Raw genomic sequence first — 19,343 nt, forward strand, 5'->3', positions numbered from 1 at the left:
AAAAAAAAAAAAAAAAAACCAAAATATCTGTGATTTCGACAAGTTTTCGAACCTTGCTTTTTATCTTTTTGGAATTTGATTTTTAAATTATTTTTATTAGATTCACGTAAGGGGTATTTGCATATTTATGAATAATATCTTAAATAAATAAAATAACAAATATAAAAAAATTTTACTTAAATGATATTTGGCATAAATAAGTCCAAAAATATAAGATGACATGTAGTGCAATAAATTGATAAAACATTCCTGGAAACAAAATTCTGTCACTTAAAACTTCTGTTATGGAGTGAATATCAAAATGTGTGGTAGCCTGCAGCCATGTGCACGGTGGCCTGCACCCATGCGCCGCCTTGACACCTTGACAACTATACCCTATCCCTAATTTTCGTGGAGGGAAAGTGAATAGAAATTTTATCAATAGTATGCAAAACCATTATTCCTAGCTGCACAACAAAAACCCTAGTTTTCACATTTCCAAGTACTACTGGGAGTCATCCGTATCCACAAGCAGTTTTTCCTCTTCATTTTCATCTATCCAAGATTCCAAGTACTCTCTTGTGAATTATCACTCTTTCTAGCATATTATATCAACTTTGTGTGCCCCATGGCCGTCCTACACCACTTAAATCTTAATATAAATAGACAGCATGTGTAAAGGCATGCAGATATTAAAATGAAATATAGATATAGATGGCTCGTGAAATGAACCAAGAAAGTATTTGGAGGAATTCACTCTCCAATATAAACAGATTCCACTAATTAATTTGTTAACTAGTTTGTGCAATACCTTTTGTACCGGAAATACTCTTCTCGAGCTCTCCTAAGTTGACGCCTAAGTGCAGCCATTGATTTCTCATCATTATCATAGTCCATATCATTTTCTCCCAATCTACCCCCTTGTGGTTTAAAGGAGGGATCTTCTCTAAGCTGGAAGACAATTAAAAGCAGAAAATTGTACAGAAAGGGAAAAACAATGTTGCAACTCATTAAATTAGGATTCTATATTACTTTCTTTTTTGAGGAAAAAAAAAACATTGTATTTCAGAATTCTATACAAGGCATACCATCTGACGCAACATAGTATCAATAACATCCATGTAGGGTCTCAAGGGATCACGCTTGGACATCTGATTTGATGTTGCTTGAGCAACCTAACGGGACACAACAGCATCAAATATGTAAGGTTGACTAAGTAAACCGAGGACAATAAATCAGTTGCAAGACATTCAACTGTAACATGATTAAACCACGCTATCAAATAAAACCAAGACGGATCTTCTTGATCTTAACAGCTGAATAGCACAATATTGTGTAAATTTGGGTGAATTTTTTATATAAATTCAGTGCAGCAGATGAAAAACAAACTTTCAGAAAGTTTGGCACAACTTAAACAAAATTTATAACTAAAATGTGAAACTACATTCTTGCCATGAATACAATACACACAATGAGACTGAACATGCATATAAATAAAAAATTTATAACTAAAATGTGATTTAAAAAAATGAAATCACACCAAACACAAAAAACAAATAGAAAGACCAGCCAAAAATACTTACAACAATAGCATTTGAGAATTCTTGATGGGCATCATCTAGTTTCACAGCCATTTTAGCAACCCTATGTGAGAGAATTTTCTGGCGAGTGGTCCAATCTGCATTTCTCCAAAGGCTCTTTGGAATTTCACTCAAACTAAACCCAAGAAGAAATGCACCAGTAACAAGCCCAAAAGTATTTGAGCAAGCCATGGCAAAACCAAAAACAGTATCACCCCTGTTGAGGTAGAAAGAACAAGTGCTTAAAAACCAAAAAACAAAAATGGTAAGGAAAGTAAAATAACAACGGAAAAACAAAAATTGATCCCAGCATACATGGTAGACCACAGATGGACAGATAAACTTCATTGCTTATACTTCCATTATTTGCCTTTCTATAATGCAGGAGCAAGCTTGAATGTGTTTGATATGGTTAGATCTCAGGGCCTCGAATTGTAATTCATTTATTTATTTATTTTTGGGTGAATAAAATAATTCATTACCAAGAAGAAGAATAGAGCAGCCTCCTTAAAGAGGGGGAAAAGAGACAAGAACAAAATGCACAAGAAGTGTATTTTATTAATTGGGTGTACTGTAATACTACAGACGATGACATAAAGGATGACGCTTCTCAAGGAATTAAAATGGGATGGATGAAGTGGAGGAGCGCTTCTGGAGTGTTGTGTGACCACCGTATACCTTTAAAGCTTGAGGGATATTCTATAGGACTGTGGTGCGACCAACCATGATATATGGGGCGAAAATGTTGGACAGTTAAGAAGTGTCATATAGAGAAGCTAAGTGTAACTGAGATGAGGATGTTAAAAAGGATGTGCGACAAGACTAGGAAGGATAAAGTAGGAAATGAGCATATTAGATCTGCTTTGGGAGTTGCCCCGATCAACGACAAGCTTCGTGAAAGTCAGTTGAGGTGGTATAGCCATGTTCAAAGGAGACCTGTGGATGCCCCAGTAAGGAGGAATAACCTGATATAGATGAAAGGAGCTAAAAGAGCTAGGGGCAGGCCTAATATGACCATAGGTGAAGTGGTGAAGAATGGCATGCACTTTCTCGGTTTTGTCCCAAGTATGACTTTTGATAGAGCCCATTGGAGGGCTAGGATCCACATAGCTGAATATAGAAACGCAACCTTAAAAATGATGCAGAAAGTAAGGGAAAAACAAAAATAAACAATGCACACAGGTTTACAAGGTTCGATAAGATTGCCTACATCCTCAATGAGACGAGATTCTGCTTCACTGTCAATGGAGAATAGGGTTACTATGCTCATCCTCACACCTCTCAGTATTGCTTGCATTACAGAGAAAGAAAACCTCGCTATAAATATATAGCGAAAAACCCTAATGGATTAAACTCCCTGGATTAAACTACGACGGAATACAAGACATCGTACACCAACACTGACCCCATTTAGTTGAGATTCTCCTGACTTGTTGGGTTGTTACCTCTTTCCTCTTACTCTCATCTTTCATCTTTCATCTTTCTTCAATCTACTTTCATTTCGCCTTTCCTTCTTATTTATTTTTGTTTATTAATTAATTTATTTTTTCTCATGGATCCATGTAGCCAACTCCATTAAGTTGGGATAAGGCTGAGTTTGTTGTTGTTGTAATTCCACATGCCTACCTTGCCTTCGGCAACCCGGCTAGCGCCACCTCCTACATTGTCTGATGAAAAAATTGCCTATAAGAAGGAAAGCGCTACCTCTTACCTTATGGTAGGTAACCTTGCTAATGATTGCAAATGGCTAGCGCTACCTCACCTTTCACAAATGGCGAGGTTGCTTGCAAACCTTCAGCAACCTATCAGCTACCATCAGATCACAAGCAATCTATTGTTTCTAGTGCTTGATTTGTTGACAGAGACCAACCTGCTTTGAAAAGCACTAGTTGGCAAGTTCAGAAGAAGACTTCGAGGGGAAAAAAACTCGTGGTTCAGAACTGCATCTCGCTTAGAATCTCTTCCAGCTGAGCTGAACTAACAGGCTTGCGTAAAGAAATCAAATTTGAGTGACAACATGGGAATTATTCTAGCAAGCTACCTTCTGCTGGCAAGTTGCTCTCCTTCCTTCTCTCTACAACATCGAATCCTTCTAAATTAATAAAAGTCTTAATGAGTTATCAATGTCCAGTGGTAAAGGTATTATTTAGTGAATGTCAATTTAGTTATTTAGGATTTTATTAGTTTTTTCTTTGGGTCAAGTCTTGGGATACAAGTTAAGAGTCCTAGACTTTTCCAGTTTCTAAGCTAGCTTCTAATTTTTGGAAAGTTTCTAGTCTATGGACATTGGACAAGTTGTTTTAATTCAAGAGTCCTGTGTTCTTTAAATATTGATGTACACAACCTTGGTTGATGGAATGGAATGAAAGATAATGGATGATTTTGAATTTGTTTTGACAGATTGCTGGTAGCAAGTCTCATGGAACCTTGTCAGGCTGAACTTCTCTCTCTCTCTCTCTCTCTCTCTTTTCTTCTTCTTATTCTTCTTACTAGTCCCTGTTTTTTAAAGACACTTTCACTTCTCCCCTATCTTTCTCTCCACCCTCTCTGTACTCTTTCATGTTTCCTAAGCCTTTGGTCCTTGTTGATTAATGTCCCTTATTGACATTTATTTATTGTCTGGAAAATTTCTTTTCAGACCAGATCGATCCTTCTCCCTTTTCCTCCTGATTTTACTTACTTCTATTTACTCAATTATGGTATTCTGAAATTTAAGATACAAAATTCTGGTTGAATTCCTTATTAAATCTAGCCATTGATTCAAGATTGGATAAGATTTGAAGCATCTAATATCTACTAGATTTTTCCCTTGTGGGATCATTGCCTGCAGCCACATTGGTCTGCCTGCATCACTTTCAGGCACTGCCACCCAGAGGAATCTCCTACCTCTGGCCTTGATTTCAAATTATGTGCAAAAAATTTCAATAGATGAGTTACCATTAAGACCTCAAATGTTCTACCATCCATAGTTGGCATAATGCCAATGCAATCATCATTAAAAAAAAAAAAAAGGGTGAGTGACAAGGCGATCACCAAATTTGAGGAAATATGCCACATTACTTATGCTGATTCCAGCTACTAGTATGTTTTCCTCTTCTTTTTTCCATTCTATTCCCCTTCTTTCTCTATAATTCTTCTTCTCACCCTTTCTCTCTTTTAACCCTTATTTTCCCCATTTATGGACAAAGAAAGACCTAGCCACCTAGACATATAAGGCAACCAGTCGCCTTCGACTTGTCTGAGTGCCTTTCACCATAAGCTTTGACAGTGGCTTATAATTCAAGCACATTTCATGCCCTAAATGATTTTTCTATAATCAAAATTTTTTCCCGTTTCCCCGATTCCATCCATTATAATGAAAATTCTAAATTTTATCATATATAAGGATTGAACATATTAAATGACGTTGACATAAACTATCAATGTGAACAGTCAGATCTTTCCCCTGTTTTTGACTTATTGGAGACCAATACACCGAATCCCAACTCTTGAAACTTCATAGGGTCTATTAGATCGATGTAGCTAAGCACTACAGCAAGCACTATAACCACATAATGTGGTTTTTATTTAGATATAAAACCAGTACCAATAACAGGATCGATTACAGAGTGAAATCTTCCAGATTCAAGAGAAAACACAGACCAGATCAGCAGGAAACTCTGGTCGAGTCCTCCTTTTATAAGTGTAATAGTTTCTGAAAATCTCAGCTAGATCCAATGGCTAGATCTGCTGTTAGGGACAACTCCTAGTGGAACTAGGATAACTCAAAACCAGTCAAACTGGAAATCGAATGAATGATCAGATCACAGATTTAATATAACCAACAATAACTCACTTACGTTATTGATTTTAGGTATAAGTGTACAACAGATCACTAAATATGATAGAATAGCCTTCAAATAGCAAGAACTGAGTCCCACTTGGAGTACTGGAGTATAGTATTTGTGCAGCAGATTCAGAAACTGATATTAAAATAATGATTAAAACACTGTCCACAAAGGTTTTATGAGATCAGAATAGAAATCAGGCTGTAAAAGCATGAATTCAAGCAATCCTAGTGAGAATAAGAAAGCCTTTATCGCAGGAACAGTATTGAAATCAATTGTAGGAATTGAAGGGCACTGAATCAACAACCTTCAAGAATGGATCAATAGAATATGAAAACAGTACCTGGGCATCCCACCGCAAGGTATTAATTGGGAGAGAAAGAAGAAGAGATGAGGGAGGGAGGGAGGGAGGGAGGGAGTGAGGGGAAGAGCGCATAACGGCACAACCACAGCCACACAGGCTTCTCAAAGCAATTCATTCCATATTCTTCAACTAAGTTCTCCAACTTATTACAAGCATATTTGAAAGAAAAGAAATTCCATCTAGTTAATTAGGAAACTATAAAACTAAGAAATTCCATTTGTTTGTATTATTTTACTACATCAGGGAGAAACTAGCAATTACATTTTGAACTCCCACTCCCACCCAACAAAAAAATCCACATACTTTCTATACATTAAACCAAAACCTCTCTTAAGACCATTTGTACACTCTTTTACTTTTTCTTTTCATTTCATCTATTTTATTTCCCATGTTTCTCAGCTGTTCTTCATCCACCTTGATCAAAGGCTTCTATCTATTTCTTGTTTTTCCTCTAGTATTTTTGTCATCATCCATCAAAAGCTCATCGTACACCTATCATCTCTGAATAATATTAATGTATCATACATGTAAATTCATGCATGTACGTTTATCATAAACAATTTTTCTTTACGCTATATACTTATATGCTTCATGTTTGTTGGGGTCTACCACTATATAACGATTTCCACCATGGATGATTTTTCCCATTTTTAAGTTACATCAATAATAAAAATACTGAGTTGCAGATTCTTTAATCAAGAGTTTAGACCAAGCTAGAATTCAAGTACAAATCCAAAATGAATAAATAAATGAATAGAAGAAAAGGTAAGAAACAAACCCATTCCAGTTCATAATAATGAGTAGTATAAGTCCAAAAAGGCCAATAGATCCCACAATCAGATAGAAGACTAGGTTTCCCTGTACGCTAGTCTTCAATCTTTCTTTCACAGTGAAGTCTCCAGCATCTTCGTAACCCTGAATGATAGGCACGACAACCCTGCTCAGAGAAATAACATAAAATAAAAAAATGAGGGCATCTGTACTATTGAGTTGCATAACTGCATAAAGGTATCTTGACTCGTTTGTATTATTTTACTATATCATCATTGAACATATATTACGATGGAAGCTGTAGACCATCTTATACAGGAAAAGAAACAAAAAGGAAGCATGGCACAGGACAGTGTGCTTGGAATGTACTATTAGTTAACAACTGGCATTTGAAATTCATCTGTAAACTAATGAAAAAAAAAAAAAAAAATGAACACAAAATAAAGACCAGTGACCACAATCAACTTATTAAAAGCCGTTAACTCAAACCCAGTTCCATATAAAATATTTTGATGGTAGGGGCATGAAAGAATAATGAAGAGAAATAAGATTTCACAAAAGGGAGATATAAACAGAGGGAAGGAAATCTAAAATTACAATTCAAGGGGAGGAAGAATAACAGCAAATCTAAGTATGGGAAAACAAATCGTTGCAATAAAAAAAGTACATATTAATGTTAAAATCATGGACAACACAAAAGAATGACCAGCCTGGCAGTCATTGAAAAACCAAATCAATCAGGACCAAACATCCTATCTTTGTTGAATAGCCCAACACCCAAGTGAATGAAACTCACAAATTCCTAAGCCTCTTGCAATCTAAATGCCAAATTGCTTTATTGTTTCAGTCTAAAAAAATTTCTGATCCTGACAATTGAACCATTTCAGATTTTCTAATAAAAACATGCTTTGACTCATCTGCATAGCAATGAGACACAATGGAAATTTTTGCAAAGTGATAACAGCTGCATAAAATACCAATGTGCAAAGCAAGGACTGTTACACAATGCAATAGAAATATGTAATGAGGAATTGGAACAAATTACGCTGCTTCAGCGGTACTCTGATCATTTGTACCCAAGATGAGACTAAGAAGAAAGGATAAGTGCGGTCACCAAGATAATCAATGCCAAGGGGGAAGAGAACGTTCATGTACAGCATACCATGTAAGAATAAAAGTGCTCCAATATGACCAACTCCAAAAGAAAGCAATGCCTCCATTATCTTGTTCAATTATTGTCTGTGGCACAGATAAGGGGAACTAGTTAAAATTATTTGCATAATTTAATTGATAAATAAGTTAAGAAGTTTCACTATGAAATACTCCAACACATCATAACTATAAGTGCAAGATCTTATATTGCAATTTTATTTGTTTATACATTGAAACAAACAGCAGCTCACATTCACGGGAGAAGAGGTGGTTTCCTTGAATCAGGCAAGAATTCTTAAAATAGAATGAACAGAGATAATCAGGAAAAAGGAGATAAAGATAGTCAATTTTGGATTCCAAATCCATTTGTGCCAAGAGTCAATACATATTGATCCCATCTGTGCCACAGCATGCATCTAATGCTTGAAAATTATTATCATTAATACTAAACTTCAATGTTGCGAAGTGTTTATTTTTAATTTAAACTACTATAGATATTTGGTTTATGATTCATATTTTATATGGGGCGGAATGTTGGGCACTCAAGAAGCGAAACACAAATAAGTTGAGTGTAGCAGAGATGCGGATGTTGAGACGGATGTGCGGCAATTAAATAAAATTGCTTCTAAGCAGCAACCAACCTGGTATACAGTAGTCTCAGAAGTCAATAGGACTGTGAAAGACACAGCATCACCCCATGCTTAATCCAAATGACAATTGATCTCAACTCACTAAACTTTATCCTAATTACTTGAGGTTGCTGCAGAAACCCTGTTCCTCCATCTGACACTATTGAGGCCAAATCTTCTTGAACCCTTGATCTTCCAGACAAAAGTTGAAACTTTGTTAAGACTCATAGAAGAAACAACATTATCAGTTAATCCTACTTGGTAACTCCACCTGGGACAGATGTCCAAACTTATGGGCCAAGATAACTGAAGCAGGAAGTGAATTCCACTGCAATACAAGTCAATCTGAACATAGACTATCATGAATCATCAATACCGAAACTAGCCTGACAATTCCAACATTCTATCCTACCTCAGTTTACAATCTCAAAATGATCCAGAGATATAGGTTCCAAATCATAGTAGAGACAATTTGACTTTTAGGGAATAAATTGTTCATTTTCTGTTTGTTTATTCTCCATTTCTTGGGTTGTAATGATTTTTTTCTTCTTTTTTTTTTTTTTTTGGGGGGGGGGGGAGGTGTGATACACACTGAACTACATTATAGAATTTCCTCCCATCACCACAAAATAGTTCAAAACAGAATCAAAAGATTCCAATTCCGATCTTTCTGACTATAGTCTATCCAATGAGTCCATCCATTCAAAGGAAACATGAAATTATACTGACAAATAGTCACGGAAAAATCCCTGAAATTGAATACATCAGCTAATTTTTTTCATGCATTACCATAAGTCTCATCCCCCAATTATATATCGAACAATTGAACAAAACAACTATCAGAACCCTAATACTTAAAATTTTAAAGGATCAATCAGATATGTGTTTACAATTATCAGGGGAAAAGGAGGAAATAGGAATAGCGAAAGGGTTAGGTTTTGGAGGGAATCAGGGGAAGAAAGAGAAAGGAAAAGATAGTAATTCTTACCGTCCAAATGTCGGCAGGGACGAGGATGATGATGGAGAGAGAGCAGAACCAAGCGTATCCCACGGTGAAGAGGACGTAGCGAGGGATGTCAGGGCCAGCGAAGTACCTCAACGTCAGTATCACCATCCCTAATGTCAGGGGTAGCGAGATCAGATAGAACAACACAAACATCTCTGCTTCTCTCTGTCTTTCCCCCCAAGAAAAGAGAGAATTTTGCTGTCTAAGGCTTCAACCAATTCAGGAACAAAATGATTGGAGAAAGAAAAGAGGGAGGAGGAGGTAGTTCCAGAAGCTCTAACGTGAAGTTAAGGGCATGGTAGAAGAGAGGGGAAGGAAGGAGACAAACCAGGTCAAGCGGATCCAGAGACCGGTCACCTCCACATGCTCTTCCCTTCCAATTTATATATGCCATGCGACCGATGCCATGTCCCCATTTTGCGTCTGCAATTTGCACTCGAACAATTTCAGGTCTGCCAGGAACAGATCTGAAGTGCAGCTAATTTTGCCGCGTGGCATGCCAACTAAGCAAATTCACAATGCTGACATGTAGGAAGTGTAACTTTCTTTTCCACGTCTCATGTTAAGTAGGTAAATCAATAATAACATTCAAAACCTAATTCCAACTTAACTTGATCGAGAAGATTTTAAGAATGAGGATCTATACAAAAAAAATTGATTTTTATTTTATATATATAAAGAAAAAATATTAACAAATTATAATTATATTAAGTGTCAACTGTCAACTTGGCACACCAAGGAAATATCAAACATCATCTATATGTTTGGTCATTTGTACTCAAATTGGTATTTATATGGTTTACCTTGTCTCACACATATTTCTTTTCATATGAGCAACCTCTATACATCTCCTTCCTCATTTCCTTTGCTTTATTAAGACACTTGGGTTCTTACTTCTTATAGATCTCACATGTTACACATAAGTTCATTGCTAATTTGCTATCATTCCAAAAGATTATTGGAAAACCAGTTTTCACTCTGGAGAGTAGAATTTAAAATAATAATAATAATAATAATAATAATAATAATAATAATAAATAAATAAATAAATAAATAAATAAATAAATAAAAGAAAAGAAAAGAAGAAGAAAGAGCTGGTTATGAGTCATGAATACTTGTTCAAACTTGGAAAATAATTATACTCTATCTAAGTTTTTTTAGATTCACTTTTCTTCTCTGAGTCAGATGAAACTTACCAATTTTAGGTTTTTTTCCTACTCCGCATAGACCCAACTATGTAATCTTGGTTTGAATAGAAATCGAAACCTTGAGTTGATATGGACTTGTATCAAGTTTTGATCATTTTTGATAGATTTGCATATTTCGCTAGTTTCGAATTAAAATATCAAGTTTCGATCAATTTTGACTAGCCCATGATACGTTGAGTTTTGTCTAGAAAATATCAAACCGTTTCAATCAATTTTGACCATCCTATGACATATCGAATTTTGCTAAGAACTTACCAGGTTTTGATCGTTTTGACCTATATCTCGATTTAAGGCTTGGTAGAAAGGATCCGGCTCCTCTCCTGAGCACTAATCGCTCAAGTTGATCCATAGCTACTTATGTGATCGATATGTGTTAAGGAGTTGATCTAACGGTTCTAAGCACGGCACCTCTGTTTTGGTTGATAAAAGCATAGTCGTTGGATCAGCACCTTAACACTTGTCAATTGCTCAAATAGCTACAACAACCTGGTAGAAAGGCCTCGAGATCGAGATGTCGATCCTTGATAGCAAGCCAATGTCGAAACAATCTTCATACCTATAAGATCTATAACTTCACTCTCAGTCCCCTTCCATCTTCCCTGATTTCCCCTAGTCTGCTGTCTCTCTCTCTCTCTCATGGCGACTCCAGAGGACCAGAACCAATTTAAACCTTGGCCTATGTGCCTCTCTTCCAGAACGTCTTATATGTCCATGGAACCAAAACTCGTCCAGAGTCCAGTGTCTCCAAACAGACCTCTCAACTCTCAGGTGTTCCAGTTCTAACATTCCTATAATATCAGGCTCAGGTTTTAAAAACAGGAATCAGTGACTGAATAGGTTCCTACTGATTCCAATTCAGATCGGAATAGAATTGACCGAAATCTGTCCCAAGAATCCTTGAATCCATCGATTCAAAGAAATATTGACTTGAATATTTTGATTCAAAACGGTAGAAATTGGCATTAATCCCAATCAATTCCAAAGTGAATCAACCGATTCCGAATCAGATTCACCTATTTTTTAAAACCTGATCTAGCTCCAAAAGCCATTTGCTGTCAATGGCAATGACTGCTTGTCCTCTCCCTCCATCAACCGTCTTCACTCTTTGCCATTAAAACTGGCATGTAGCCATTTATCTCGCTTCTTGCAAACCCCATAAAACTGCATTGGTCAATTTAAACATGATGATATTGAGGGGATATCAGAATATTGAAGATATGTTGAAGGCTAATAATGTGTGGTGCATGTGTGCAACTAAAGGTGTCAATTTCAAACTGAAACCGAATATCGAAACCGAAATTGAGTCAAATTAATCGGACTGAAACCGAATCAAATTTATTCGGATCAAATTCGATTTGAATGTGTGAGTATGCTATTTGGTTCGGCTCGATTTCGGTTTAAGGTGTCAGAACCATCAGTTCGAACTGAAACAGAACCAAATTGCTCTTATCATTCAAGAGTGTTTTTTGCAAGCTCTTTTTTTTTTAATGTGATAAGTGTTTTTTGCAATTTATCATCGCATATTTAAAGCTAAGATAATTTTGGAGTTAGCAATGGCCATAAGGCCCATAACTTGAGCTCATTATGGCCTTTGGTCCATCACAGTCATGGTTCAAAAGTGGAACCATTTTGTAATTGAATTAAAACCGAGGTATAAAACTGAATTAAAACTACATATCAGAACCGAATTGGAACCGAAACTGAACCAAGCCAAATTGAATCGGTTTGAGTATCTAAATACGAAACTGAGTCGATTCTCAGTTCTTTTATGGTCCACCTTATCATCATTACCCAACTGATTGACACCCTTATGTGCAACCACTACGGCACTACTGTAACTATGGGTGTTAATTCGTCGACCTGGGCTAGTCTTAGTGACTAGTCGGGGTTGACAGGCCTATACCTGGATGATGACCTGTCTACTAAAGGAATGAGTCAGTCTTAGTCAGTCTCGTGTTGAGTTTGGTCGAATTCTAAACTTTAACCATGCTTCTAATTGGATCTTAAACGAGATAATGTACTAATAAAGCCTTAAATGGGATTTCAACGGTCTTTAATTGTCTTAGATTTCAAATACTTTAACACATTTTTTTTAAATTATCAACAATTTAGAAAAGATATTACACTTAATTACATTCAATTCAATAATTGATAATATACCTTACTCTATCAAAAATAATAATAATAATAATAAAAATAAATAAAATCAAAATATACATATAAATGATCGGGCTTAACTTGTCGGGCCAAGTCGAGCTTGTAAATGGGATGGGCCAGTCGAGAGTCAATGGGCTTACCCATTGGACCGTGTACTACTAATTTATAAATGGGCCGAGCCTGAGCCCAAAGTGTTTAATAATTGGTGCTGGCTAGGTCGTTCATTAAATGGTCAAACCCGATCGATTGAATCTGTGCAGACTTGGATTGACATCCCTGCTTGTAAGGGTGTAAAACAGTTCAATTTTGAGTAATTGGTCCGGTTTCTAATCGGTTCTACTTATAAGGGTTCTAGACCATAACTGACTTGTTAATCTAATCGATTCTACACCTGAGATCCAGAATTGTTTAATAATGGATGGACTATTTCTGGTTCCCAAATGGTTCCAAGCACATGTCAAATTCTAAAAAAAATTACCTAAGTATACAAATAACTAAATAACAATTCGTAAATATACAATTAAACAAATATTCATTCATAAGCATATAAATACTTATAAAACCATCCATAAGCGAAAAAATATATGATTATTTGCAAGTTTGAAATGGGTCTTGATGGTTCTTTCAACTCTAGAATAATTGGGACACACGAAAGATTCAAAGAAGAAAGTGGGACTATGTATAAATTAGGATATGATTTTCATACACGATCGGCACCTCTTCCTTGTAGGGCGAAATATGGTATTACAAGTTATCACTTTATGCTTATCGGACGATTGAAGTGACAACCATATACATACATGAGATACATGACCATACACAATATTTTTCCTATGAATTACACTTGCATTAGTTCTTCAAAGATCTTCATGGAAGTTACTGGAAGACCCAACAACAGATTCATACCCTTCTTGCCTCTTCCATGAGAGAGGAACAAAACAACTTCTTTTTCAGGTAAGGTAACACAACCCGATTGTGTTGGTTGGCCCCACCCAAAATCTGTAGTATCAAAATCAAGTCTAGTCCATGTTGTGATCAACACAGTAGCTGCCAAGGAAGGCCTTAGTCTTGTTACTTCAAAGTAATCTATCACAGACCTAATATAGAACTGCAAAGGATAATGGCTTCTCAATCAACTCCCCAGCAGTGCAAAGACAACATGTGAGAACAATCCCATTACCAAAGTATCCCTTTGGCAGTGGTGGATTTAGCTTTGATCTTCCATCTACCGCAAAGAGAAGCTTAGTTTGTTGGTCTGGTTTCATCTTAAGAGCCTTACTTCTGGCTCTCCACACCAAAGCTGTGAGAGCTGTAAAACTAGTGCAGCTCTTTATGGTCCCATCCTCCATGGCCATTTTCTTCAAATGGGTTAGCTTCTCAGGGTCAAAAAGGAAGGATCTGTAAAGGATTTGCTCTTCTTGAAAGAGGGTTACCATGTTGGATACATCATCGATCTCTTTGAATTCATTGTGGTTGAACTCGATCTTGGGAGGTTGTCTAGATCTTAATATGGATCTGTCTAGGAATGGAGGGACAGTGAAGGGTAATCCTCTTGCAGTTTCAGCCCATGAGTTCACAAACTCCATTGCAGTTATCCCATCAACCATGCAATGATTTATTGTCATGCCAAGCAAAAACCCTCCACATTTAAACCTCGTCACCTGAGGAAAAAAATTGAAAATCAGAACATATGAAGTATGGTTGGAAAATCAGGTTTTTCAACCCTTTTCAAAGTCAGTCAAACATGGTAAGAACAAGTTTTTTTTTTTTTTTTTTTTTTTTTTTTTTTTTTTTTTTTTTTTAATTATCTTCTAAGGGAAAAAAATCGTCTGCAATTCCGATCTCGTACAATTCCGTGCAATACCATCTTCAGGCGGTGACACGTGTATTGATACCAATACAATGGCCCAGATCTGATTTAAATGTCTTTTTATTGATTTAATGTTTTATTAGTTGTATCAGATCTGATTTAAATGCCTTTTTATATGGTTTTATGTTATAGTAACACATTTAAATGTATATTTCTATACACAGATATATCTCCAATGGGAAAAACATGATGGGATTGAGTGAAATCTACCAAAGTAGTACATTCAATTCGATTGTGTCTTTCTTGACAATAGAGATGATATTTTTTTAAAGGTGATGTCATCACATGTTAGAAAATGACATTGACTTAAGAGTTCTTTTGCCCAAAGGTGATTGAATTTTCAAAAATTGGTATACTTTTCACAGTTAATACAAGAAATAAGAGGACCAGTGAATTATTGTCCTAAAGGATAGGGATACAATTTTAGTTACAACTCTTAGCCATTGACAAGATATTGACATAGCTATTACAAAAGCTTTTCCAGTGGGAGTGTTCAAAGATCATGTTTTAAACATGAGTATTATTGAGTTTTGAAATGCTTGGTTAGTGAGATCTTTGTTTCTTATTGATTACTTGCTTATGTTTTGAAATTTTAATCCAAATGTTTTAGGGCACAGTTTATGCACAGTTATTCCATTTATTAATTGCCACAGTTCAAAGGCAATGTTTGCCATAGTTATAGGCAGTAATTGCCATAGTCTAAAAAGAAGTATTTGTCACAGTTCAAAGGCAGTGTTTGTTACAGTTTATAGGTGAAAAACCACAGTTAGATATTAACCACAGAGCAAAGGCGATTTGCCACATTAAAAATTAATATCACAGTTAAGGATCTACATGGAATGACAACAGTGTTATTTGGGATATGCCAATATTTTCATGTTAATATCCCACATAGATTCGTGTTGAGAAATTTACTTATGTTTGTAATAACAGAAAGTTGTATGCCGTATATTGAGGTGTATCTTCTGCTATTGTTTGATGTGAGTGATTTTTCAACTGAATCACAGTAAGAGTGGTTAATGTAATGAGATTCTATGGCCACACAAATTTAAAGACATCCTTATAATTAATGTAGTCTAAGTGGGAGATTGTTGGATTTATGGGCAAAATTAATTATTCGGGTTGATTAAATGGGTAAGAATCAAGTTGCATGAACCAGTTCGGTCCACTCTCCAAGTTTAAGGATATGCTGATCCAACCCATTGTAGATTAGGGTTTTGGGTGCAGGACAGTATTATAAATACTAGGTTTTAGGTCCCTACAGTCATTATTCACTCTTCCCCACTTCACCACTAAAGTGAGAGAACGAAGGAGGTTTAAGGGGCTGTAGAAGATCCATAGCCAAGCCAAGAGAGCGAAAGTGAGAGTGACCAACATTGATCGTCTCCAGCATACTAGGTGAAAGGTACAATTCGAATCGTCTATGTTTTGATCCAAACATTATTATTTTAATTGATATAGTGTTCTAGTCGTCTGTATGGGAACCAATTAGGGTCATATATGAAACCCTAAATAGATCTAACAATCCCAACTTTTATTTGTTCTATTCATTATTTTGTTATGTCTAATTGAGCATAACTCTGAAGTGTCCCAACGTTGCCCAATACGCAGATGCAAAAACTATTTGAAAGGCATGCAGGATTGTTTTATTATAAAAAAGGTTGATTTGCAAGAACTCAATTTGCACCATACAGGGCATTTACAATCTTACAGAGAGTAAAGTAGTGAACAATGACACAACTTAAGGCTATGTCTGGTAGCCAAGAGAAGAAAAGAAAAAAAAAAAGAAAGGAAAAAAGAATTTAGAAAAGAAATGAAATGGTGATAAAATAAAAGGATTATGTATATTTGGTAACCAAGAGAATAAAAGAAAAGAAAAAAAAATTAAAAAAATTTGAATTTTATGAGAGAAATAGACACATAGAAAATCATTGTGTAATCATTATTTTTTGTCTTATTATCTTTTCATATTTTCTCATGTTTTATTGTGTTTTTTACAAGATTTTTTTTGGGAGAGTAAAAAAAAAACTTCACAATTTCCAAGAGGAATTTTGAATTTCTAAATGTGAATCTTCTCTTGGGTGAAGACATACTAAGTGCAAAGAGAAATTCTTCACCCAAGAAAAAAGGTACAAAAAATGTATTTTTTTCTTTTCTTTTCTTTTCTTCTCTTGGTTACCAAACACAACCTTAGTTCTACCAATTCCTTTAGATTCTTCTTGTATTTTTCAGGTCCATTATCTTATTATGCTTGTTGATCTCAATTTGACATGTGTTGTATATTTTTTTTTTGTTAACTAAGGTGTCCATGCCAACTTACGTGCATCTCAACTAATTCTTGGGAAGACTAGCGCAACAACACACCGATCACGGTCTCCATAACATGTGTTGTCCTTATTTACATGTATTGACATAGAATAAATGGCACTACTTCTTGATGGGATCATTAAAGGCTGCAACCCGCAAGGACCATGATGCTTCAAATAAATCTAAAATTCCAAGACCCACATCACAAACACAATATACTTGAACTTGAGATAATGTTATTCTCTAAAGAAACTCCAAAAGAGTATATGTAGGTTGACTTCTCTTTAGAAGCTTATTTTGTCTCTTTACATTTCACCAAACGGGTTGCCCGAATCCTTTGATAATCTAAAAGAATCTTTGATTAAGTTTTCTCTAGACAAAACAAAATATTAAGACAGATGGTGTTGGGTTGTTAAAGAAGCTCTCCATACGGTATTGGATCTTTCCCTCTACCATAGGCCTGTGGATCTGCCCAGAACATTGGAGAATATGACTTCTTTAGCTGACTTAACTGTCATTTCAAACGGTTGGAGACATTAGATTGAATCTTCGAGTTTAGGGAGAGGGCAGTGATATTTTTGAAAAATTGTAAAAGGAACTTAATATTTCGCCATAGTTATGGAGAGGGGAGTGATATTTCCTCTCTTTTTTTTTTTTGGATAAAAAGCAGATGAAAGTAAGTAGAGAGTGGAATAATTCATCATGGTTATAGGGCGAATTCTTACGGGGTAGGCCATGGACAAGTAGGTGGTTCTCGCTAGTAAAGGGTAAAGTACTACAAATGGGGTGGAAACCCTCGCACATGCAATAACTGGCATGTTGACGAGTTATATAGTTGTAATTTCACATAATTAGTCTGTTAAGTGTCGTGAACTTTAGAGCTCTTTCCACTTAATGCTTAACATTTTGATGAGTTGTATATTTTAATTAATATGGAATCTCACCATTTTGTATCGATTTACCTCATAGAGTGGATCAGGTCCTCGTATGAAGACCATTCTCGTACATGACTACTCCGCACATATAAAATTCACCCAATAAAAAATCTTGTGGTGGATTCTATGTGTGGATCAGACTGTACGAGAATTATGAGAACCTGATCCACACTATTTACCTCATGACAATTCAATTTAATAACCCAAGTGTAATGTGAGTGCGAGAACGAGAACAAGCGTTATTCTACAAGCCAAAGCAAATTAGTTTGAGAAAACTGAAATATATAACAAGGGAGAGAATGCTCCCAAGTTGCATCGGAGTAGCACGCTAGCTCCTTCTTGCATCCATCTCTCCACATCCTCCTCCTATGAAATGAAATATATGTCCCTTATTGTGGGATAAGTAGAATAGACATAGTCACATAGGCAAACACTAACTTATAACTATACAATCGGTCAAATAACCAAATATCTAACCATAAGCATACAAATAAAAAGTATGAACCACGGCACTTAAAAGAAATCCCCACGAGTAATATATATATTTTTATTTATTTATTTATTTATTTATTTATTTATTTATTTATTTATTTATTTATTTATTTTTTAACGATGGATATCCAAGCCTTCTGCTTGACTAATCCCGCGTACCCATACTGACCCCACAACCTCATGGACTGGGTCATACCGAGGTTGAATGAGAACCATTCAGCTTTCACTGAAAACAGTGAAGAGCACTAAACACCCTGTGTGAGTGGCCCAAGGTGTGCCTTATAAGTAAACCAATAAAACTTTTACAAAAAAAAATGTAAACCAATAAAACTTAAATTTCAAAATCCACATTACAAACCATGGATTTAGTTATTGGTATTGGTATCAAATCGGAGCGGTGCGTATACGCCAATTTTACCCTTACTTTTTAAAATAATGTATATCTTTTTTACGATTTTATCCTTAAAACGATACGGGTAACTTATCCAAATCAATCAGGTATCATTATCATCTTAGCTAATACATAATACTAACACCATATATATATATATATATACACAGTGGGTGCTAGCATACTTGATATCGACGGCATACCTAACATTTTCCCATATATATATGGGAGAGAGATAGGTATGCCGTCCATATCAAGTATGCTAGTGGATAGCACCAATAGGATCACATGATGGAGTATCATTCAGGAAGGATATGAGGGTCATTTCAGAAAAGGGGAAGAATGCAAGGTTGAAATGGATCTTGGTGGTTTAGGGATTAACAGGTCCAAATTAATCTTTCGAGTTGGAACCATTCAAAGATTAGTCATAGAATTGACCTGTTTCATTTTCTAAACAATTCTAAAATATAGATCAGTAACCAAAGCGGATCAGTTTCAATTCTTGATGGATCAATTTTGGTATAATTTTGGATTCTGGTCCAAAATTGACACCTAAAGCTATGTTTGGTAATCAAGAGGAGAAAAGAGAAGAAAAAGAAAAAAATTCAAAAAATTTAAAATTTAAGAAAAAAGATAAATAAATAAATCAATGATAATGTAATTATGTTGTTTATC

The 19,343-nt window shown here is 35.5% G+C and overlaps 2 protein-coding genes across 3 annotated transcripts in view; both read right to left on the reverse strand.

Annotated features, from left to right (window-relative positions):
• The window catches only part of LOC122068850 (LMBR1 domain-containing protein 2 homolog A), a 21,163-nt gene extending 11,387 nt beyond the window's left edge, over positions 1-9,776 (reverse strand). The window contains exons 1-6 of one of the 2 annotated variants that reach the window (XM_042632777.1): positions 9,291-9,776; positions 7,684-7,760; positions 6,529-6,687; positions 1,563-1,776; positions 1,068-1,154; positions 791-930 (exon numbers count right to left, since the gene is read on the reverse strand). In XM_042632777.1, the coding sequence (XP_042488711.1) occupies positions 791-930; positions 1,068-1,154; positions 1,563-1,776; positions 6,529-6,687; positions 7,684-7,760; positions 9,291-9,461 (848 nt within the window). In that variant the 5' untranslated portion in view covers positions 9,462-9,776. The remainder of the gene's footprint in view (positions 1-790; positions 931-1,067; positions 1,155-1,562; positions 1,777-6,528; positions 6,688-7,683; positions 7,761-9,290) is intronic. The other variant, XM_042632770.1, reaches the window with a different exon arrangement.
• A 3,994-nt stretch (positions 9,777-13,770) lies between these two features.
• Positions 13,771-14,259, reverse strand: LOC122063337 (omega-hydroxypalmitate O-feruloyl transferase-like). Its single transcript, XM_042627061.1, has one exon. It carries the CDS (start codon positions 14,257-14,259, stop codon positions 13,771-13,773), a length of 489 nt encoding a protein of 162 aa, XP_042482995.1.
• Positions 14,260-19,343: the final 5,084 nt, after the last annotated feature.

The sequence above is a fragment of the Macadamia integrifolia genome, chromosome 2 (genome assembly GCF_013358625.1).
Source record: "Macadamia integrifolia cultivar HAES 741 chromosome 2, SCU_Mint_v3, whole genome shotgun sequence".
NCBI classification, from domain to species: Eukaryota; Viridiplantae; Streptophyta; class Magnoliopsida; order Proteales; family Proteaceae; genus Macadamia; species Macadamia integrifolia.

Bases quoted from the DNA above. Each gene is read 5' to 3' on its own strand.
- LOC122063337 (XM_042627061.1), bottom strand. From the start codon at position 14,259: ATGGAGTTTGTGAACTCATGGGCTGAAACTGCAAGAGGATTACCCTTC.